Genomic DNA, 10990 nt, shown 5'->3' with positions numbered 1-10990 from the left:
AATCCTATTTAAGCAAATGCTTACTTATGGTTTTAGAATTTGCTTGGCCTGTTTTGCTAGATCAGGCCCTAGCTCAATAAGATATTCAGGGTAAGGATCATCTTTATGTTTCTGCTGAACATCACATATATATATACTATAAACTAACACTTAGTACTTTTTGTTCTGAGGTACAAGGAAGAAATCTCTCTACGTGTCACAGGTGCCCTGGCTTGCAGAGATGCATGTGGAAAAATATGACTGATAAAATTTCTAAAATCTAAGATATTAACCTAATCCCAGGCAATTGTCTATAACCCTAAACATGCCAAATGACTAAATTAAAACATCTTCCGTTGAATATTCACTGCCTCGTGTTTTGCTGACCTTCTCCCTCTGATGCTTTTTCTCCATTACAGTACATTGATTCTGTAACTGTTTTGTAAAACACTTCAGCTTATATGCCCCATATGGTAGGAGGTTCGTCTTATTTTTATGATTACAAAGCATTATGCATACCTTGGGAACTGTAAGTAATTATTGTCTTCCTACAAATAAATACACACGGCCCCACCCTCAGTTCCAGCTGAGAATGCTTTTGTGAGCAAGCTTAGAGAATAAATATTTTRCATTCATTTCACCAGCACAATGGAAACATTTTTCCAAGCTGCTGCCAAGATGGTATCTAGTCCTCTTCTGAGTCAGCAGCCCTTGCAGCTGACTTACAAATGGCCAAACTTGGCTGATTATAATCTTAAAAGAAAAGAAACACAGACATAAGCTGTAGTTTTAAAGAGCTGTATCACTTTCCTCATGCATAAGCAGATAGTGACACTATATGGAAGTTTGRGAAATAAGCTGTACAAAGATAATGTTGTTTATATGGTTCCCCTTATTTTCTCCCAACTTCAATAGTTTATTTCATCCAGTCAGAGGAAGAGACTAAGAAAGGTTGTGAGTCAGAGACCAAAGAATATCACTGCCTTATGTAGCTCATGTCCCATTGGTATCAATCAGCTCTTTATAGTCTTTAGAGCTCAGCTGGTTATTAATGGCAGTGCATCTAAAAATACAATATAGACAGAACAGGACCAGAAGAGGGACTGGSAGAGCTGGAGATGGTCAGGGTTCCCTCCCAAGGATCCCAGCCTCTGTAGCATTTGGCTTATTCCTAGCTGTATATTCCCTCTGGTTCATACATAAGCAGGCATGGTGCAAAAGAACAGGTTTGAAATTGCTCATCTTTCCTCAGTTCTCAAGGAATGTCTGTAATCCCAGTTGCCTCGTGAATGAACAGCCTAGACAGTAAATATTGTCTGCCTTCCTGAATTGCCCAAATATAGCTGGTAGGAAACTGGCAGCAGTCCTATATTAAGCTGCAGCTTTACATTAAATCAGAGTACGTATCAGGCTTCTAATAGCTATTAGAGCTTACTTTCTTGAGAAGTTCCAGCCTCTTAGCAAAATAACAAGATGCCCATTAGATTAACAAATCTCAAAACTCAGGAGTAAAGTGTGTCATGAAAAAAAAGTACAATGAATAAAACCAGGCTGTCAATCTTAAACCACCATCTTAACTAATGTTACTTATTCAAAAGATATCTATTGCATGGACATACAAGGTCGGATCTTCAGGATTAGCCTTTTTATACCATGCATAGTACAGGACATAGGGCAATAAAAGTAATTTAGCTTTAAGCCACTAACTCTCTATTCAAGATGCTGAGGTCATGAGTTTGGTGCCAATGTCTAACTTAGAATAGACTAGATGCTCTGGTTTTAATTGCCTTAGCTACCTACAGCCTCATGAGAGCTGTCAAAGCAGCCGGGAATTCACTGGGCTCAGCACTCTGGCTATTCGTCCTTTCTACCTAACCTGTCTCCTTTTGATCTCGGACTAGGAGGAACAGAAACTGTAGGACTTCATGCCATTAAAATAAATTCCTCACTGAGTGCATCCAGAGATAGTTGACTAATTTAGCTCTGTGGCTCCAGAGAGGGCCACAAACTGAAACAGTCACTCATCTCCTTAGGGCAGAGAAATTTATGTCACGTAATCCCTCTACATCCTAACATCGATTGCCACAAACGTGCACACTGCATCCAGAACACAAATATATTAGGAAATCAGTGTTTCAGGATGCTGTGACTTCACATTTTTTCCTAGATTAAATAAGTATTTTTTTWAAAAAAAAGCAAATTATCTGCTACAAAATGGCTAGTAAGCTGTTTGTCACATATTTTAAATACTAAAAAGGAGAAAGATACTAAATGTGGCTTAAAGATAAGACTAATAGGAAGAAGGTGAAATGACAGAACAGAATATTGATAAAATAGGAGCTGTAATTAAATAGTAGTTAGTGTATGGTATAGTTGAAGCTTTCTATTTTTGTAATGTTCCACATGAGTTTACAGATTCATTCTTTTATATTCCACTAATTCTCCCTATATACTTTCTAACCATGTTAAATAATTCTTCTGTGGTCCTACACTCAACTCAGTAGAGCCACCTTGATAGTCTCTCAAAGGAGCACGAAATCAAATTAGATGAGCTCAAGACATTTTTCCATTAATACCACACGTAATCATTACATAGTTAATTTACACGGCTATTCATTTACTAGGTTTGCAACTAGTTACATCTCAACTATTAGACAAATGTATACCATTTTAAAATTAAGTACACTTTCACTCAGCAACAGTAGAGAGAAATGCTTAAACACTGATGGCATGTTACAGCCCATAAGATCATTTGGAGAATAGGCTCATCTCCCCAGAGGATTGCTGGTATTATGGCCCTTAAAACTAGCTTGGACATAATAATATTGCAAGAGCTTTCTTCACTAGCAAATGACAGCCTTTCTGGCTCTAATTTCTGTGATCAGTTTACTGTAGTGTAAATCAAAGCTGAATTATAGTAATATCTTGGCACACCAGTGTATTGCCTTAAACCACATGAATGCTGAAATAAGGAGTTCTTGTACATTTGCAGACTGGATTCCTTTTTTTCCCAGCCTGTGCTTTTATTTTTTTTAAAACAATGTCAGAATCAAAGAACACTTTCCGGTTCTTTTCATCAGATTTAAATCTTTAATCAGCCAGCTTGATTATGGGGCTCTGATAGGTGGCATGATTTTTTGGAGACAGCCACAAAGAAGGACTGGCTGCACACATCCCAGTTCCCAGGCTCCTTGCCAGAAGCAGTGTGTGATGTAATAGTCTTTCACGCTGAACAAGTTAACAACCGTGTTTTTGAGTTTACTACATTTTGGCTAAGAAACAGCATGAATAACATTGCAGGGAAGTGCTACTGTTTAACAASCAGGTATTTTCTGAAGCAGCCTTCTGCTTCCCACTCTGTACTTAGGATTGGAAGAGAGAGTCCCAGCTATATATGCTACCTCTCCTCTTCCTAATGCTGGAGCAGCAACAGTTGTGTAAAATGGATGCAGACTGGATTCCTCCTGTGTCCAGACACCTCCTGTGTCTGGTATCTGCAGTTTTAACAGGACTTACACAAGCTAAGGGTAAGTTTAAGCTTGTCTTCTGGCTGAGATGACATCTTTTTGAGAGTGCTGGGAAATTGCTAGGCTTGAAGTTTGTTTAGAGACTTGTGGGTGACTAGCACAATCAGATGGAAGGGGCCTTTTTCAAATGTGTTCTGCCTTCTTCACTTCTTCTAAGCAGAGGAAGCCCAAAACCTGTTTTTTTTTCAGAAAAAGAAGGCTCAAAAGGAACTCCTCAAGTTGAAGGAGCAGCCTTTCTCTCTGGCCTGGACTCTTCTTATGCAGGGAAAGAGGAACCTTATGAAGGCTAGAAAATGATACACCATAAAAATGTTTGTAAGAGACAGGGAATACTGCTATTTTCAGTGTCTTATTTGTCAGTGGAAGAAGAAAGGACAAAATATAAATGATACAGCCGCATAAGCTCAACATACTACATTCTACTTTATAATATGGGCAAAGCAGAAACAGGGAAAACATGTTTGTTACTGAATTTGCAACCTCTCCACATTCCTTTCACAGTTAGTAATGTCACTTTAGAGAAGAATTAAGTTATCATTCACCACTTACTGCCTAAAGGTTACACAGTCTAAATAACATAAGGCCAAAGTACAGAGTCATGAACTGTACAGTTAAAAATCAAGTTGCTCCTGCCCCATTTAATGTGGTGCGCACTAATCTTTTGGTTTAGCTTTGATCTCTTATCAGCTGAATTTAACCTTTTAACTCCACTACTAGAAGAAACACCTACACACACCCAGAGCAAAGCTTATATTAGGCTGCAACAGTGTGTTACAGATTCATCACATCTAGCTTTGGGCACCTAGCTGAAATGCCTCAGTTAGAAACGCAACACCTGGAGTCACTCCCTTTATAATCAGTGCAAAGGGCTGTTCAACCCMCTTAAGACCTGATTCATCCTCTGCAAATGCCTCTCTGTTAAATATACAGACAACCAGAGCTACTATACTCCCAACTTAAGCAGCTCAGATAGGTTTCTAAAGTTAGGTGGGATAAATACGGGTGTTAGTGATTATCACAGACCTCCATTTAGCATGGAGTTAATTATTTAGCTTTGTATACTGTGTTGAGATGATACTCCTTGAAGCAGCATCTCCCTCTGTCAGGAACTGTCTCCCACTTTTTATTCCCCTTTCCAAAATCTAAGGCTTAAAAATTACCTTAGAATAGATACTTTCTAAGTGCTAAAAAAACCTGAAAGGTTTAGATTGCTTCTACTGGGGAATAAATATTGTTATTTTTTTATTCCATGTTTTCTTTCTTATTGAACAGATGTAACACTTCAGGGCCACAGTCCCAGACATATATATGTAAAAAAAAAATTTTTTTTTAGGTACACAATCAGCTTGAAATGCAGTTAATTCTAACAATGGGTTGAGATTATTTCCAAGCCATTATACTATACTTTCTGCTGTTCTGTTGTTTGKTTTGTTTGTTTTATAACACTTCAGGGTTTGGGTCCAAGGGTTCCTCTCTGCTACTGCAATACATATAACAACTGTGAATCATCACACATCAACACCACTAAGTAAACAATGTAATAAGTACAGGAGATTTCAGCTGACAGTGCCCCATAGGTAAGACTCAACTTCCTTCAGACGTCAGCCTAAGCTTCCCTCTTGCTAATCTATACATCTAACAGTGTTGCCAGAATGAAACATTTATCATATAATTTATAGCGTGTTCTTAAGATAACTGGAATTGTCATGCCCAGAAACAGTGATCTCAGTAAATGAGTTTGTCTTTTATAGATTTGTTTATGGCATATGCGTATGAAAATAAACTTTTATTAACATGCATTGGAGAAACCAAACTCAGGATTAATGAAAATAGCAAAATGTTTGAAATGCAATAAGCAGATCAGAGTTGTTGTCTACTTCTTGCCATTTGCAACGAATGCTAGGGAAATAACTTACAGGGGAAAACCAAAAACTCTGCAGTCATCAAAAGACACAATATTCCTGAGTGAACACGCATCAGCTTCAGATTCATGTCCTTCTGCAAAAACTTTGCCAAACAGTTTTTCCTACTAGAAGAGCACTGCATATCTCCATCAGTGATGTCTGTTGAAAATTAAACATATAGAGCTCTGTTCCTCACTGAGTTGTAGCTGCTGAYATTTGCTCCCAAGTAAAGCAAAATCCAAATGATTCACAAGCAGTCCTGCACGCTTACTCTTCTCAGATGTAAATGAGTATAGAAGATACAAAGCAAAGATAATGAGGTCCTATACATCCTTTATGTAAAAAAAAATATACAAATTTCTGTATTTTCTGTACAGAAGATAAGCAGATCCTCTGTACTGAGTTTGCAGAGAAACTTTCTCTTGTACATATACACAACCAAACCAGTTTATGAACACTTGCCATGAATTCTATTTCTTCGTTCTGGCATCTTCCACTCAAATTCATACCCCAATCAGCAAGTAATTAAAAACAAAACAAACTCTTCAGTCTTTCAGTCACTGGAATAATCTAAGATTATGTTGGCTCCCTATTTCTGTTCTATGTACAAAAGACTCCTCTGAAGTTGCATCACACAGATAGTCATATTCACATGCAAATAATATGGCCAACTGACTGAAGTGTACAAAAAATATTTGTGTCCTACAAGCCTTGTTGAGTGTCATAATTTTTGTATCCTGAAACTATACCTTACAGGAAAAGCAGTGGATTGAAAGGAGTTGGCTGGAGAAGGGTTACTGATAAAGTTCCCCAAGTATAAATATAGGATTTGTGTTATTTAATACTTTAATTGTTTACTTCTGCATAATTTGGTGTATGCTAACGAAATATACAGAAGAAATGGGATCTCATCTAGAACAAAAGAAATGAGATGAAATTCTACAGTACTAAATACAAATATATAATTGAAKATGTATTTTTTAAATCTGCTCTAAATCAGGAGTTCATCAGATACAAACAAGAACACAAGTATACCAGCCAGCATGAACAATCAGCATAACCTGGCCAGGAAGAAGCTAACAGATTTTACAAGAGGGAGATTTCCAATTGTGTTGCTGAATGGGCCTGGGTAAGATCTCATCAAGAAAATGAATCCAAAGTGAAACAGAAGCAAAATGGGATTTAGCAGCAGAACAAAAAGTATTTTGCACAGAGAGTTTAGTTTGCTCTGTCTAGAAAAGCAAAAGCTGGCTAGGGGTACAACAGGATGTAAAGAACACTAAATGAAAACAGCAGTTAAATGTAAAAGCAAATGGTCATAAACTCTCTCTGAAAAATACAGGCTGAAAACCAGAGACTTCCTAATCATTAGAGAAGGGGTCCCCGAACCAGAGTATGGTTTTCTTACTAGCTGTCTGCAAACCATTTGAAAGTGGTACGCAAATATTGATCCAGTACCTAAATGTATTCAGCATAACAACTGCTGCTGCCACTGCTTTGGGACCTAAGAGCAATAGCAAAAAGCTTAGAGATTGCTGTGTTAGAATAATCAGATCCTGGAACAGCTTTCCCAAGCGCAAGTGGGAGGAAACTTCCTGCTTTTAAATAAATAAGAAAGAACTAGAATGAAACAGAACTTGTAGTTGATTGGCAGGGAAACAGATCTCATGAACCTTTATGTTCTTTACAGTTCTAGATTTCTAGATACATAAAATATCAAAGATTTTACTCTGAGAAAAAGAGGAAAAGCTGGGGAAAAAACAAATATAGCATAGTTAACTCTGGCGACAGATCACAGTTTCCTAGTTCTATGAGGCAGCACAACAGTGAAAAGAAAGATAGAGTTAAAGCAAAGAAATCATTGGGAAAAAAGGAAGGAGCAAAAAGGCAGAGGAACACAGAAAGAAAGAAAGAACAGTGATGCTTGTGAGGCTCAAGCTGGCCAATGGAGGCAGGGAAGAGCTGAGGCATGCCGTGCCAACGCTGCAGTGCAATATATCAGAGGGTGGAATTAATTCCCAGGAATATTCCCAGGAATCAAATAAACCACACCTATGAAGACATCTCCACCATCTAGGGGTAGTGGGGAGGGCTGGTCAAATCGCCTGCTACCTCTGCTCTTCTTCCTCTGCTCTCTGAGCTGAGGCAGAAGACAAGATAGCGGCTAGTGCCATGAGACAGTGGTTGTCCCAGTCACCTCAGACTGCAGAGGCAGCAGAAGCCTGAAACCTTGTGGCTCATAGTCTGAGTTTCTTTCTGATATGTGTTCCTTGGTGGCAGGCTCTCTCAGATCTTCCTAAGGGAGATAAATGATCCCGAATAAAATATTGTCCTTCTCTAAAATGGCATCTCAGCAATGTATGCTGGGATCTGTAGCCACTGCAGAACTTGCTTCAGAGTAGTGCCAAAAATAGTTGCTATTTGGTAGATCACAGGAGGAGCTACAGCCTTTGGATTCCTACTGCCTTGTCAATTGAATACTGAGAGAAGCGGAGCGAAGCCAGAAGTAAAAGGCACATGAAGTAACTGTTCTCATTCTGTTTCACAGAATGGATGCRCAGTCTTTCAATCAAAAAATAAGCAATACTTGCACACGACCCTGTAYATTTCCCAGTGGAAAATGGGGCACATGCTTTACTTACTGTTTTTGAGGTAGCACAGGGAGCTGGTGTCATTATAGGAGGCTTGGCTGCACTTTGGGATGGAGGCAAAGAAAATCCCTGCCCTGTGTCCGGAGGTGAAGAACAGTGAATCCGTGTTTCTAGTCTCTCGGGTTCATGCTTATAGGATTCAAGAGGAAATGTGGGCTGCTTGGTCACTTGTGTTGGGGTAGATGGAGAAGAGGAGAGGCCAGAGGCTGTAAAAAAAGGATAATTACTAAAGACCAGTTCAGAAGGAAAGCAGATGGAAATCTCAGTTTTACAGTGAACTTGTATTTTTTTTCATCAGCTTTCCCTAGACTAAAAAATATCTATCTCATGCTCTTGCTTATAAAACAGTGTTGCTCCACTTTCCCATTAAAACTCCTAATAATTTGACTGGTTGAACTGTCTGATCTATGCTGTAAGGAGGCACAGTGGCAAGTTAAGAGAGTTGGAAGTTTCCATTACATTAACCTCCTGTTTGATTCCATATTCCTAAAATTACATAAAAGGACAATAATCCTCAGCACTGATATTACTTTTATTGTTATGATTTGTAATACTCCTTTGAGCATCAGGATTATCTATATCTTACAGCAAATGGCTCAAGAGCTTTAATTGTTGCTTTTTCTTCTTTTTCGTCATTTTAACAGTATCTCATCCAACAATTGGAGCAAAATTAGGAGCAGAGGCAAAAAAATCCAGGGTATATTTCCCATGATCCTCAGTCTGCTTTCTATAAGGCTCTTGGCAATGGTTTTATGCAAACTAAGATTTGTTTTCAGCAGCCTTTGAGAGGAATGATTATTCATATCTTATGCTGAAAATTATTGTCAACAGTAGATTATTTCTCTTGTAAGAATCCTGTTTTTATATGAGAGATAGATGCACCTCAGCTCTACTTTCAGGTTATATTCTTATTGCAGTTCTGAACTGTGATCAGATAAATCACTTAAGCTGTCTTTATTATCCATTTAAGAGCCAGCAGACATCTGCATCCAATTACAAAATTAAAGTTAAAACAACTGTGTTTCTTAGTATAGCTACACATCAGTAAATAAACAAGGATAACTCTCATACGAGCATAAATCATGATAGTATTAAATGCATAAAAATTGTGAGGCTGAACAGAGCTACATACTTTTAAGTGGGCTGGAGACATCTATATGATCTCTGAATTTGATTCAGTTCTTGTACCCAGAGATTTGTGCAGATAATCAGTTAGTCCAGAAGGGACTTTAGTACATAGAAAGGAAGCAAAATAGATAGCTTTTAATAAGGCTGAAATCCCAGGCCATTCAAACAAATGTTTCAGAACGTGACAGTGCCTCTTCATGTTAAGTCTAGCTCATCTCAGTGTGAACTGAGAAAGGCTCTGCTAGAGATTTTTGCACATCTCCATTCAAAGGCTTTGCCCTGGTATAAACACAGCATCCCCGATACTGTTTACCTTGGTTTCAGCCTGGGGTTAAGTGCGTTAGTACAACTTACRTTATAATCATAAAGCATTTTTGTACTTAAATGCTCAATTCATTTCAAGAACCTTGGTTGACTGAACCTTCAGGAATGTTTTTATGTCATGACTTCCACTGACTGTCCAGTACCTCTTAGTGTCATAGTGAWTGTTCTACCTCATAGACAGCATTTTCAAAGAGAATTTTCTATTTATGGAAACTAAACAATACAATTCAGTAACAACTAAGATGCAAGAATCAGAAAACTAGTAATTCAATAACTCAGGAAGCACCTGTTACTTAAGAAACTGTTATTCCTGACATGTCTAGGGGAGAGCTACCATATCTTACGATTAAAGGAAATAATGGGTAAGGAGTTTAAACAAGTGTTCTTTGAATGTCATTCCTTATTAAAAAGAACCTTTTTATATGGCTTTTACATATTAGTGACTTAAGATTAAGAGAACAGAATCAATCACCTGTAAACTAATTATGCTTTAATGTGTTTTACTTATTTATTTATACTGGTATTAGTGGTGCAGTGTGTTTATTTCTTTGAATGAAAATCCTAACTTTCACTGGAAAATTTTTACTGGAATCAAAAAAGACCCCTACTCAGTCCCTCTCTTCAATCCTTTTCCAAAACTGCAGTTGCCCTCCAAGGACATGTATTTCACWAAAGAGAGCTGCAGCTCTGCAGATCAAGCAGCAATAATCACAGAGCTGGGGGAGCCTGGGTGTTGCAGGCAGGTATAGATGTTGGTTAATGTGACATGCCACAGAGTGAAACAAGCAGAATAGCCAYAAATATTTTGAATGTCCTCAACTTCTCCTGATTTCAGGAGGACTGGAAGGTGTTTTACATCTTCAAGGATTAAAAGGACAGCTAACTTTCCTGTTCAATTTTTGCTTACAAACAGATTTAGATGAACAGTACTGGGGAAGGTGCTGTTATCTTCTGTGTTTTTATGGAAGTACAAATGTTTCCTGAGCACTTAGACTGGGGTTTGAGATGGATGGTAGCTGTAATTTATGCAAATGTAAAACCACTAAAAGAGAAAGAAAGCCACCATTAGATCTTAAGGTCTTGCTGTTGGGATGTGTTCGTTCTGTGCTAATGTATTCAGCAAGTCAACAGAAACCATTTCCAGTATCAGCACGCTCTGCCAAAAGGGTTATTACCAGACACAAAGGAACCACATATTCCCTGTCCCAACAAGGTTAGAGGATCAAGTATAGAGGACAGCTATAGGACACAGGAAGAGGTGGATCAAAGGAGAGCTCTTACATCCTATGAAAACTATTGTCACTTCATTATAAATGTGTAACAGTTTATTGAGCACAGCCAGGAAATTTCCTGCCTGGGACTTCTCATAGACAGCATGGCTTCCATTTAATTAAAACATTCACTAATGGTGAGCCTCCTTTTGCACACCAGCCTCAGACACTTGGCATGAATTATTATAGATGATGAGTACCTGTGA

General features: G+C 38.2%; 1 protein-coding gene across 5 annotated transcripts in view; it reads right to left on the bottom strand.

Annotated features, from left to right (window-relative positions):
* PRKAG2 (protein kinase AMP-activated non-catalytic subunit gamma 2) overlaps positions 1–10990 on the bottom strand; it is a 215860-nt gene that overhangs the window by 64750 nt on the left and 140120 nt on the right. For 4 of the 5 annotated variants that reach the window (XM_085316450.1, XM_085316451.1, XM_085316452.1 and 1 more), the window contains one exon: positions 8053–8267. The exons of the other annotated variant lie outside the window; for it this stretch is intronic. In XM_085316450.1, coding sequence (XP_085172576.1) covers positions 8053–8267 — 215 coding nt within the window. The remainder of the gene's footprint in view (positions 1–8052; positions 8268–10990) is intronic. 5 annotated transcript variants of the gene reach the window in all.

Source organism: Rhea americana, unplaced genomic scaffold (genome assembly GCF_003343005.1).
Source record: "Rhea americana isolate MKP2758 unplaced genomic scaffold, rheAme1 scaffold_47, whole genome shotgun sequence".
NCBI lineage: Eukaryota > Metazoa > Chordata > Aves > Rheiformes > Rheidae > Rhea > Rhea americana.
This window is presented reverse-complemented; position numbering and strand designations above follow the sequence as displayed.